This window comes from Solea senegalensis, linkage group LG9 (genome assembly GCF_019176455.1).
Source record: "Solea senegalensis isolate Sse05_10M linkage group LG9, IFAPA_SoseM_1, whole genome shotgun sequence".
Classification (NCBI taxonomy): domain Eukaryota; kingdom Metazoa; phylum Chordata; class Actinopteri; order Pleuronectiformes; family Soleidae; genus Solea; species Solea senegalensis.
The window spans coordinates 1454170-1467732 of record NC_058029.1 but is presented as its reverse complement, the minus strand read 5'-3'; the positions used below and the strand labels follow the sequence as shown (position 1 = coordinate 1467732).

The window sequence follows — 13563 nt, the reverse complement described above, 5'->3', positions numbered from 1 at the left end:
ATTTTATTTCATGTCATCTGAATGTCCGGCCCCCAGAAAAAATCTGGCCCTTGGCCCCCGGCTCTGAAATGACCGCAGGTTCATCTCATTGTGTGTGTGTCTGTGTGTGTGTGTGTCTGTGTGCGTGTGTCTGTGTGTGTCTGTGTGCTGCGCGCATGTGTGTGTGTGTGTGTATGTGTGCGCAAGGCGGTATGTGTGTTTAAAGTATGTGTGTATGTGTTGTGTGCGGTGTATGTGTTTGTGGTAAAAGCGTGTTTGTAAGCGTATGCAGTGTTTGTGATGCAGGTGCGCGCAAGGCGCGGCGTGTTTGTGTGTGTGTGTGTTTCAGCGCGGCAGGTTTTGTGTGGGAGTGAGTGTGTGTGTGTGTGAGAGTGTGTGTGTGCTGCAGTGGCGGTGTGTGTGTGTGTGTGTGTCTGTGTGAGTGTGTGAGTGTGGGGTGGCTCAGTGGTTAAGACCGGTACCCAGCAAAACATCATGTCGCTAATGGTCGAAGTTCGACCCACCCTCGCTGATTGTACTAATTCCATTGTAAGTCGCTGGATAAAAGCTGCTAACAATGACATGTAATGTGCGCGTGCAGCGTGCGCGCAGCGCAGGCGTGAGCGAGCGCGCAGCGCAGCGCGGTGCAGATACCTGGCAGACGATGGGGAACTGTGATCTGTGGACGTGGTGTCCATCAATCCCCAGTGGGAAGACAGCAGCCAGAGCCATCATGCAGCCCACTGCAGTCATGTTGTTCAGGTAGGGCTGGGAGTTCTGAATGTAGCTGAAACAGTGACAAAGACAAAAACAGTGATTTTTAGACACTTCACTGTAGAATCATATGAATACCTTTGCACAGTGTTCTGAAAACTCTTCTCAGTTATAGATCAGTCTGTGTGATAAACAGGTGATAAACAGGTGATAAACAGGTGATAAAGAAGGCAAAAATAATATGAAGCAGTCTAATCACGTTTTGTCTTCTGAGTTTACGACGCCGCCTACAGGCCACACCTTTATTATGTTTTTCAAGGAGAACTATTAGCTCTTCCAAATTCTTTGTTCCTCGTGCTGCCGGGTTGCTAAACTCAGCATTTTGAATGAAAGTGGACTTCACAATAAAAGACATAGCAAATGTCTAATTATTTATTTTATTGCTTTGTTTGACATTAGTTGTCCCATCTCACTGTCCATCACAGACTTCTATGGCTCGATTGTTGTCTGTGTAATGGAGTAAGCTCCAGATGAATCGCCCTGCTCGGATCAATAAAGTTGTCTGGAGCTAAATCAGAATTTGACATTCAAACACAAAGACAAGAAAATGTTTTGCTTTAACGAACCTTTTGCAAAGCTGTGGGTTCATCCTTTCAGCTCTGATAAGAAAATGGATTTTATGGCCAAGTTTCTCCACTATGAAAAACAATATGTGTAAACTATTCTTCCCATGACTGGCAGTCATTCATCTAATGAATGTTAATGACACAGAACAACTTCTTAATGAAGGTGTTTACAATGATTTTTAGAGATGAAACCTGATCTAGAACTGGGTCTGGAGATGATCTAGAACTGGGTCTCCAGACTTTGCAGTCCAAGAGGAAAATCTTTGAGAGAGATACAGCAGCTTAAGCTGGAGGCTGAACAATCACAGATTCATGTATTCATACAAAGTCACTTGGACAATATTGAATGATGTGAATGGGAGCTGAATAATTTGCATTCACACAGTGCACAGAGCTCAGTGTATGTCTGAAAGTGGCTTTGGTACCTAAAGGAAACCTGTGCAGGTTCAACAAAGTGCATTTTAGAATAATCAATGCTCTGCAGCAGATGAGCTTTTCTATTATTAATTATAAATTGGCAATGAAACCTAGACCTGCACAAAAACAATATTCTGATTTATGAGGATAATCCACGGACTGTGTTGTCAGCAGCTGTAACAGGACAAGACAAATGGTTCTAAATAAATAAATAAATAAATACAATGGTTGTGTGTGGCTGTGAACGTCACAGACTTTTGTCCACTGTGCAAAAACATTCATTACAAAAATATTCTTTCATTTTGTGGAAGGTGATGTCATTTAGCTTCTAATAACCTGCCGTTACGTCACAGAACGTTCAAAAAGGCAAATGTTGCTTTGCTCTTCCTGGTTTGAGATTGAATTTCTGATTATTTGAACAATAATTTCTGTACAAATAAATAAATAAAACCACGTATTGAACTGTGAGTCAAAGTCGAGATACAAACCAAATTGAGATTTTCATTGCATTAAACATTTTAGTGTCATGAGGAGCGAGGGATGATAGAGTTTTACCATTTTAAATGAATCAATTAACATCATCTGAGCGCCATTTTGTTGCTGCGGTTTAATTGAACCCTGGTGCATTAACTCGCTTTATACAGTGAAGTACATGTGTAAGTGAGAAGAGAGGAGGTGATTGACAGACATAAGAACGGCGCGTCCGTCATCGTTGTCAACAGCAGTCATCAGCACAGAGCCGTGGATGTGGACAACACATGCAGAAACATGTGCTATCTTTCATTAGGAGGAGGAGGAGGAGGAGGAGGAGATGGACACCATTGAACAATATAAGACCTTTGACTCCAACATTCAGTGGTTCTTCTGGTTCTCTCAGCTCCTCGCTGGGGAATAAGGATGAGAACACTGAGGCTGCTGCTGCTCGACCACACGTGAACGCAGGAACATTAACCTACTGATGCACGAAGGTGTAGAAATTGTCAGGGTTTGTCTTTAGTATTTGAGATTTGACTTTGTTAAGGCGCACAAAGAATAATTGATTCAGCTTAAACTTTATACAACAGAAAAAGTAAAAAACAAAGTGCCGCTAAAGTAAGAGCTGTGACTACAGACATGCTGCTACACAGAGCTGAGTCTGAATCTGGATCTGGATCTGGATGTCAATCCTGCTCTGCAGCAGACACACTCCCTGCATGAACCACTGAGCTGCATGTGACGCAGCCGTCATGCACCGGACAGGTATCTGGTATGGACCTGACCTTGTCCTTCTGCTGGTGAGGGAAACTGCAGGCCTTCAGGGGCCAGGACCGGACCCCCAACAGAACGTCTGTGCCCCGCCATCAGGTGGAGGCACAAGTGTGTTGAATCTGTATAATGGTTAGAGTGTGGAGAGGAGGTCAGTGAATCTGAGCACCTGAGGGCCCTGAGGCAACACCGGTGTGTTTCCTGATAGTTGTGTGTAGGTTTCATCTTCATCAGAAGTGTGATGCCCCGGTAATTGGCACACACTCTCAGCCACCACCCCAGTTTGCCACTCCTTCGGCACTGACCCCGACCTCCACGCAATGTTGAAGAGACGTGTCATCCAAGACAGCCCCTCCACACCCAGAGCCTTCAGCATTTCTGGGGGGATCTCATCAACCCCTGGGGCCTTGCCACTGCGGAGTTGTTTAACCACCTCAGTGACCTCCCTCAGGGAGATTGACGATGATCCCCCATCAGCTTCCCTCTCTGCCTCCACCACAGAGGGCGCAGATGTCGGATTCAGGAGTTCCTCAAAGTGTTCCTTTCACCGTCCGGTTACCTCCTCAGTGTCCCATCCTTACTGTACACAGCTTGGATGGTCCCCCGCTTTCCCCTCCTGAGGCCCCGAATGGTTTTCCAGAAACACCTTGGTGCCGACCGATAGACCTTCTCCAAGTCCTCTCCGAACTTCTCCCATACCCGCTGCTTTGCGTCTGGTATCGATGGGCCGCCCTTGCAGCTGCCTCAGGAGTCCTCCGGGATAACATATCCCGGAGGACTCCTTCTTCAGTCGGACAGCTTCCCTGACCACCGGTGTCCATCACGATGTTGGAGGGTTACAGCCCCTTGAGCCACAGCTCTCCACTACAGCTTTAACAATAGAGTCTTTGAACACTGCCCATTCAGGTTCAATGTCCCCAGCCTCCACAGGGATACAGGAAAAGCTCCGCCGGAGGTGAGAGTTGAAGGCCTCACGACATAACATAGCCCGACTTAATCCCTTATCCTCGTTTTGTGCAACAGGCCTCAGGGCCACCGTAGAAAACAGCAAAACCAGTAAACCATTATTGTAAACAACATTTACAATCATGTAAGACTGGGAAGAAACTTCTTCATGTATGTGAACTTACCGGACGTTGCCGTTGTAGATGTTAAAGGTGAGACAGACGATGCCGAGTAGGATGCCAAGGCCAGCGAAGACAGACACGGCTGCAAACAGCTTCTGAGACAAGAACCTGTACTCCTCAATCACCACGGTGCGATCAGCCGGAGGTCCAGCGCCTGAAGAGACAGAGGAAAGGATATGTACCTCTGTATGATCACAACTACAACTTTCATGTTAAGTGATGATGTTTTTGTTAGTGTGGTTGAATGAGGTTCTGACACACAGTCAGCTCTGACTTGAGACACTTAAGTTTCTTTGACCTTCAACATCCAGGAAAGCAGGAACACGTCCAAACATGGAAAACATCCCATATCGAGATCAATGAAGCAAGTTTTAATAGATTTGAACTATTATTTGAGGTTTCCATGAAGGGATTAGAGAAAAAAGAAATCTGAAAATAAGCTTCTCTCACTCTAACCGTAACGTTTGGTGGTTCTTTGTGCAGAAATGAACAAATGAAGACCAAGAAACCCATAAAACTGCTCTGGGTATAATTGAACATGTTGCATACACAGTACAGTATATACTGTATACTGTACCTGTAACACACACGCACACGCACGCACACACACACACACACACGCACACACACACGCACGTAGACAGCTTCATCGTGGAGTTGAACAGAGGGTTGAACGGTTTTGTCTCTGTGACAGCTGTTTTTGGATGTGTGTGTGTGTGTGTGTGTGTACTATAATTCATGCTTGTGAGTCTGTAAACCTGCAGAATGCCTCAGTGAGGATGGCTGAAGGACGGGCAGATGGACAGAGAGATGCTGACTCTCCTGCCTAAACCTGGACTATCTGCACTATCAGTGCATGTGTGTGTGTGTGTGTGTGTGTGTGTGTCAGAGGGTAAGCAGAGCAGCAGTGTCAGTGCAGCGTGAAGCTGATGTGTCAGAAGTGTCAGAGTGTTTCCCCCTCGAGAGGCACAGGGTGTCAAGACGCCCATCATGCTCTGTTTAGCTTCTTGTCAGTGCTGTCAATCATCTGACTGACGAAGAACAATATGAGAGGGATTCACCAAATTCACTAAAGACCCTTTTAATACAATCATGCTGTTTGCAAAATGTCCTGAATCATTTGTTACTAAGCTGCGTCTTGACATTTCTTCCTCCCCAAATCCTGATGAAACTTTGAATGAATAATGAATTGTTGTATTAAAACACTGTACCGAGCACTGACTGTGTGTCCATGTGCATCTCGTGCTCTGATCAGCAGCTCAGATACATGTGTTATCTCGCCGTTATGTTACCAAGCCTTTTAAACTGGAAGCTGTTGAAATCCTGTGGGTTCAGTGTTCTTATACTTGAATTGAAAATTATAAATACATTTAAGTTTTGATCAAAACTTAAATGTGGGCTGAGAAGACTTAATATCATCAGCTGTAATAAATGGTAAATGGTCTGTATTTATATCATCTCCACTCAAAGCTGCTTTAAAGACACACTTTCATCTTTATCTTTCATACCCATTCCCATGCTGCCGGGCCTGACCTTAACTAAATGAGAGCACAGAGTCTGCAGCTCAAATGTTCAATGTCAAATTAAAGTTAAATTAAAATCTAAAATGACGTATAATTGCATAGCATTTGACACAGTTGCCAGTTTAACGAGGACGTACATAGTCGTACGTAAAAGTAAGAGAAATGTTTAAATCTCTGCCAAGTCCAATCTGCAGATCACAGAAAAAGCAGATGATCGCTGTGGTGACCGCTAGAGAAGAGGAAGCTGAAAGGAAAAATGGAACAAGACAAGAGGTCTAGAGGCGGAAGCATTCTCTACAGCTGGGCCGAGTGTTTCACATGGTCTTTAAAGTCTTTAAACTCGGTCAGAGAACTTGTATTAAGTCTTGTTTGAACTGAGTTTAAAAAAATAATCTGGGATGTTGTGTCTGTTCTCGGTTTGATGCTCCAGGCTACATTAGCAGCTATGATCACAACACATCTGAATGTGAGACGTTGGAAGAGAAGAGTGTTTGCAATAAAAGACTAAAGGTTTGTTGATGGAATGATTAACCTTTTTAAAAGAATTCTGTATCCTTTTATTGCTTCGAACATAAAACATTTTTTTATTCATATTCCAGGTCATTTCATCTGTAATTTGAGTTTTTCAATGCAATATTTTTTACTTTAATTGAATTAAATGTGATGCAGAGGGAACAGCATTGTATGCATAAAAGATGCATACAAAGACAAATCCACTTATAATTAGGGGTAGAGCGAGTCATCGTTCAACTGGAAGGTTGTGGATTTGATTCCCGGCTTCACTAGTCTACATCCTGATGTGTCCTTGGGCAAGCTGTGACCAATGTGCTGACAGCATGTGAATGGATATGAAAGATGTGTGACAGAACAAGTGCTTCACACAGGCGCTGTATGAACGCGTGAGTGAATGGGTGTGAATGGGTGAATGGCAAAAGTCGTGTAAAGCAGCTTTGAGTCATCGACACTAAAAAAGTGCTATAAATACAGACTATTTATCATTTAATATTATATGGGGCTGCACTAAATTGATTACATTACAAATGTAATGTAATGTAATATGATATATGTGACTCGAGCAGTTAAAGCTGTGTGTGCGTGTGTGTACAAATGTATCAACCATTCATTCAGTCGATGCATTTGCACATTTATACCCTCCTCCGTCCTTGATAAGGGAATCAGGACAGGGTGTTGCCATGGAGACCCAGCTCTATAACAGTTGCCACAGCGATTAGAAGGAGAGCTGAGCTGAAATGGTTGTTAGAGTGACTGTGAACAGAGTGAGAAGGTGAAGCATGGTGAAGCATGGAGATGCCTGGTAAACACACACAGGTAAACAAGTGGTGGAGTATGTATTCACACTCCCCCGAGCAGGAAATAACTCATTCCCTGTCAATGAGTACATGTCAGATGGCGAAGAAAGTTCCAGCCTCAGGAGAGAAAAATGAAGTCAAGTAAAACTGATCTCTAACGCTGTAGAGGTCAATCTCCACACGGCACCAACAGAAACCACAGAGCTGCAGCTTGAGCGGGTGAAGGACGTTCAGCTCGCTCATCTTCACAGGTCTCTTGCTCCCTGTCAGTCAATACTGACCTGGAAACTCCCTCCTCTGGGTTCAGTTAAGCTTTGGCCACAGATTGTTTCGTTAAAAGCCTGAAAAAGTGGCTGCTCTCTGTGGATCGATGCAGCATGCAGGATTGATTGGTCCAGGCACAAGTGTAACAGTCCAGAAAACAACCGCACAATCGGGTCAAATCATTGGTTATAGGTTTTCACAACAAACTAGTTTGAGTGTTTGTTGTGGTTTGTGTTACATGACTTGAAGCTTCACACAGTGGACACACAGACGTTAGGCACAGATATCACTGGGAAATGGTACAATAAAAGTTACAAAAATGGCCTCACTTCAAATGTTTAAGTTTCATAATCTTCCACAGATCAATTATGCCACTCCAAAAACATCTCTAATTCCTCAGATAAACAAAATAAACAAAGAAAAAGACCATTCATGTTCAAAGGGTAACTACACCCACTCTTCTGAGGACAACCAAGAGACATAGTCTGTCCAGCGAGTCCTGGGTCTTCCCCGGGACCTCATCCCGCCACCATGAGCCCACATTACTGATCCGTCTGTTGATCTCCCGCTCTGAGGAGCTTTTTCACCACCTCAGTAACCTCAGCCCCAGAGATAGGAGATCCCACCCCTCAGTCCCCAGACCCTGGTTTCTCATTTGAAGGCGTGGCAGTGGGATCAGTACTCCCACCAACGTCCCCCACGTCCCGAGTCAAGGTCAGCAGCCCCCCATCTCCATTGTACACGGTTTTCTCCTCCTGAGTCCCCGGATCGTTGACAGAACCTCCTCGAAGCTGTCCAGAAATCGTTTTCCATGGTCTCACCAAACTCCTCCCATATCCGAGTTTCTGCCTTAGCGACCGCCAAAGCTACATTTCGCTTGGCCTGCTGGTATCTGTCATCTGCCTCTGGAGCCACACAGGCCAAAAAGCCTAAGAGCATCCCTTACAGCCGGAGTCCACCAACAGGTTCGGGTGTTACCACCACGACAGGCACCAACCGCCCTACAGCCACAGCTCCAGTCAGCCACCTCAACAATGGAGGCACGAAGCACGGCCCGTTCAGACTCAACGTGTCCCGCCTCCCTCAGGACGTGGTAGAAGTTCTGCCGGAGGCGGGAGTTGAAGCTCTTTCTGACAGGACGTTCCCTTCAGTTGACTTGAACTGCGTCAGGTTTAGTTTGGGTTTGGTCACAATTCTCTCATGCTCAGAAAGTGGAGCACAGAAATCTATCAATTGTCACTTTGTGTATAGAGACGTTCTATTTTGTTGTTTTGGTGGTTTAATGTGTGTGTTTGTTATTGTTGTGTAGATTGTATGTCAGGAAAACAAGAAGGCTCATCTCGAGAGGACAATAACACACACAGCTTAATAACACGTGTTTTTATATTCGAGCTACTTACACTTTGCAAAGATGAACACGTTATGGCCGTCATAAACAACCATCTACATACAAACCACGTTGCTGCATCAAAGTATTCTAAATGTTTATCTAGTAGCTAGCAGCTAATTCCATGAGGGCAGTGGGGGCTTTTAAAACTCCAGCGTTAGCCAGTCAAAGCTGAGCTGCTGCCCCTGTTTGATTACTGTGCATTTTCTGTGCCAACAGTTTAACACAAGTTGACATTACGAGTGTAGGCAGCTCATTTTGGGGCGAGTGTCAGCATCCAAATTGGTGGCTACATCCAAAACCAGCGGTTAAAGGAAAATCTGGCATAATTACATGTCATTAAGACAAAGCTAAGTTAAGGCACACAGAGGAGGTTTAATGTCAAAGCACAAACATGTGGTTCTGTTGAGTCACAGCATGACAAACAGGACACAGGAAATCCATCTTACCTATCCAAACATCATTTCCAAACCAGGAGAGGTTCTTCTGAGAGCTGTCGTAGTAACCAATCTTCTTATAACTGCCTCCTAGAGGTTTAGGAAAGAAAGACACTTTAATTAGCATTACTAGCATATCATTCATTTTGCCCTTGTTCATATTACATATATATATATACACATATATGTATACACATATAGAGCATAGGCAGTATATATTGTATATGTATATATATATATATACAGTATATATACAGTATATATGTATATGTATATATATATATATATATACAGTATATATGTATATATATATACACACATACAACAATATTAACCTATTTTCTGTAATGAATGTGCTTTCATAATAATAAATGTGTGGGTACGCACAAAAATGGACAGATAAAAGGATTGGGGGATGGAAATGTGCATAAAGAAGGACAAACAAAGGGCAGAAGAAGGAGAAAGGAAAGAAAAAAATGGGTCTTATGTGGCAGTCTAGACCAAGAATACTGATGAGGTCCCACAGTGATTCAAGGATTCAAGTCAGGTCGTCTCATTGTGGACGTCAATTTACCTCGACACCACAACAGGAAATATGAGACGGAGTGTGAAATGGATGGAGGAGGCAGGATTATAAATTCTCATCCTTTAACATGCCACAGAGAACAGAGGTAGAAAAGAATCCTCAACTTTATTCCATGCAGAGAAACTCATGAAGTAACAAATGGTGACAAATAGAATGTCATGAACAGCTTAAGACAAAGACATGTGTCCAATTAGAGTGTGCAATTATAGGACAGTGAACTACACACACACACAACCAGGGCAGAGGTGTTAAAAAAGTGCAGAATGAGTGACATTTAGTGTTCAGAGCAGACACTGCGCGGGTTTTTATTTTACCTTGCAGTTGTTCGATAAGAGTCATGGCCATCCTGGAACCCTGGGCATCAAACACCACGTGACCCTGAGACACAGACAGGAGGAAGTAATGAATGCATTCCTTTAAGGAGTACATCCACAATTCTACATGTTTGCATTGTTGACAAGACAATCTAAATACTCTTGTGGTGTGTACATTAAATATGAAGGGACAGAGACTGGAAACAGATGGAATTAGCCTGGCTCTGATTCACGCTACATGGAAACACTTGCTTCAGACGTTGAGCATTGGCCAGTACAACAGAGCTCTGAAAGGTTGTGTGTCCATCACTTTCACATCAGAAACTGTTGCTGCATAATTGTCCATGAAAGAAACTCAGATAACCTCTGAAAGCAGCTAGCTCCACCTTGTGAGTGGGCGTGGTCTGGTCATGACCACGCCTCCTCACTGAAGATGACGCTCTCTAAGGAAATGCTGCTCACACATGCTTCATAAACAAGCCTCAAAGCGTGTACCGGTGATGCAAGCAAGGATGGGTCCCTGAACGTCTACCAGGCCCAGGTCCAGGGTCTCAGGTGAGCCCTGAAGCCAGATGACACAGGTTATGTTATGTGATCTGTGTGTCTGAATAGATCCCCTCAATCATAGAGCACAGTTTATTTTTGAGTCTGTGTTTTCTCTCCACTGACGCCTCATGTTTGCTCATTGTGTAAACTGTGGTTTCTCTTCTCTGGATAATATTGGAAAGCTTTGTGTCGTACCTTACAGTGCCTTGAGATTATGTATTCTGTGATTTGACGCTACAGAAATGAAATTGAATTTATGTTATTCAGCCATGTGAAAGCGGCCCCTCAGCCAAATAACACTAGTTATTATGTGATGTCTTTATCGGGCCCTTTAGACGATGTTATCCACCCCTGTTGTCTTAACGGGGCCCTCAGGCTTGTCTGTGCCCCGGGGCCCACTGGCTCATAATCCGTCCTAGGATGCAAGCATGGAGTAAAATAGTCAGTGGTAAAATCTGAATGCAGTAGCTGGTGTTTGAACAGAGACATCAGATTATTATTATTATTGAATTATTATGAATACTTTATAATACCCTGTGAAGATCTGATCCATAAATAACACGATAAGACACATAGACACTGGTTTACACGTCCGAACGTGTCACTGTGCAGCGTTGTATAGCATTGTTTGAGCTCACTTTGTTAAATGTAGTGCAGCATGTTGGACCTCTCTGCTGCTACTAAAGTGAGCAGAACCTTTTTTCATACATCTGTTCATGTCACATTCTCATATTTTGCAGCATTTCATAAGTATTATAATCCATCAGTAATAATCACATGTATCTCCCTGTTTGGGAATGAGGCAGCAGAGACTGTCATCAAGGCGAGAGTGGATTCCTCTGACTTACCGAAACACCTTCAAAGGAGCTTGTGTTGAGGGCTCTGTAGATCTCTGAGGTGATGTCATGGTTGTTATAATTGAAGTCTTCCAGACGCCGGCCCTTGGCCTTCAGAGGTGCCACAGTCTTATTGAGGGCCAGGGCCAGAGCCCACACTGCGTCGTAGGCTAGAGGAGCCTCCTGAAAGCCTCCAGTCTCCTCAGGGTTCTTTCCTCCCAGAAGAGACATCAAGGAGGCAATAAACTCTTGTGATGTCTAAAAGCAATAGGACAGACATGACAGTGAAGCAGTGAAGTCACACTGTACTCTGGCATAAGCAGATGGACTCAGACCAACACACTTCAGACTGATGCTGTAACTTTGCTCCATATTAACATTTCTAGAAAACAAAGGGACAGCTAGTGCTACTGCTAACTGCCACAGGGTGACATTTATAATGTTTCAAGAGCTGAAGCAGCGACCGGTTAGTTTCTAACTTCATCTCGGCGCAGTACTGGTTCTCTTTCACTGTTTCCACTAGCAGATAATTGCATGTGTTCAGCATGACACACACAGACTGTTCTGGACCCAAAAACATGAAAACACACAGAGCTTCCTGGAATCACTCTGGATTCAAACTTTCGCTCACAAAATAGAAAAGCTGAAAGTTAGTGAGTGGGTTTTTGAACATGAAGTTATAAGACAGACCCCGGGAGTAGAGTGGATGCAACGTTGTAAAATCAATGACATACTGTTCAAAACATGCATGTTAGTTACGCGTCCCAAACCCAGAACTACTTTTCTCGGCTCTGAACCAGGGCGAGATGAGGGCGGAGCATCCACCACTTAACTTAATCTGAACCATCGCTTTAACCATTTGCACAATTATGGGACTGCTTCTATAACACAGATGATTCATTCTGCCCTTAAGACTGGACCCAGACATGGACCTCAGTGGTAACACTGTGTGTGTGGAGATGAGTTGTCTCCCTGTGCCCGGAGAATTGGTGCAGTTCTTTTTCATCCTGTGTCCATTCACCTGAGAGCAAATGCACCCACAGCCACAGAGCACTTCAATAAAACACCAGACTTCAACACCTGGAATTCATCTTCAATCACTGCTCAGGTGACAAGTCGCTGAAATGTCACCACGCAAGAATCTGCATGAACTTTATAGATCCTTTTATTTTTTTATTTGCTGTTGTTTGCTCTTTATTGTGTAGTTCAGATTGTCATTACTTTATATATATATTACTTTATATATATATATATATATGTAAACACATTTCTTCAGACTCTACCTCGACTAAGACGACAAAAAAAAAGAAACAAAAAAAAAACTTGTACATCGCACTTATGACTAGCACTTCATAGTTTGATCTACTTCTCGCTCTTATTTGTACCCAAATGTTTAAATGCACTTTTGTAAGTCGCTTTGGATAAAAGCGTCTGCTAAATGACATGTAATGTAAAGTAATATACGTATTTATAGTCTGCACATACTATTATAGTATAGTGTAATATAGTAAGTGTCTTCTTCTGTGTGGATGACATCACTCCCAGCAAAACAGCAACAAGTTGAAGTAAAGTACAAGGAGGAGGAAAAACTCTGGGGATTCTCCACTTGGCAGAGGATGAAGAACACGGCTGCTGTGAGCACACAGGACAGCATCCCTCCCCAATGCCCTCAACTACCTGTTTTCCAGATCTGAGTCGTGGCCAGAGAACACACCACACAGGTAAAAGCAATCATCACCTCTCTCATGCCCACAGAAGCAGAACTCGTCTTCAAACTGGTGAGAGTCCTTAAGAGTCCTTAAGAGGACCACAGAGAACACAACACCTGACCCTGACTACATCAGTGGTGAAGGGCGAGGTGAGTAAACATGACAGTGTCACACAAGGGTCAGAAGGTCGAATGAGAGGAGAGACAGAGAGAAAGAGACGGTTTAAGATAAAAGAAAACCTGGAACCTGCAAAGCATAAGTGAGGGTCAGGTGAATCATAAAGACATTCAGAATCATGTGACTCTGAACAAATAATCCCTATTATTCTCCCATTAAATCATCACTATCACTCTGCCCTTTATTAACATGTGCTCTAATTCTCTGCAGTCACTCTTCTTAGGATCATTTTATTTTGACATCAATCACAAGAGGCAACGATGAAGAAAGAGAAGCAGTAACTATAATGAGACATTATGTTTCTATTCTCTATAAAACTAGTGCTGGAATTGTTTTGTCTCATATTTCTGGGACTGTCGTGTTATT

General features: G+C 43.5%; 1 protein-coding gene across 2 annotated transcripts in view; it reads right to left on the bottom strand.

Annotated features, from left to right (window-relative positions):
• The window catches only part of gabbr1a (gamma-aminobutyric acid (GABA) B receptor, 1a), a 64852-nt gene that overhangs the window by 11050 nt on the left and 40239 nt on the right, over window positions 1–13563 (bottom strand). For both annotated transcript variants that reach the window (XM_044034180.1, XM_044034181.1), the window contains exons 13-17: window positions 11324–11569; window positions 9930–9993; window positions 9042–9119; window positions 4112–4262; window positions 634–766 (exon numbers count right to left, since the gene is read on the bottom strand). In XM_044034180.1, coding sequence (XP_043890115.1) covers window positions 634–766; window positions 4112–4262; window positions 9042–9119; window positions 9930–9993; window positions 11324–11569 — 672 coding nt within the window. The remainder of the gene's footprint in view (window positions 1–633; window positions 767–4111; window positions 4263–9041; window positions 9120–9929; window positions 9994–11323; window positions 11570–13563) is intronic.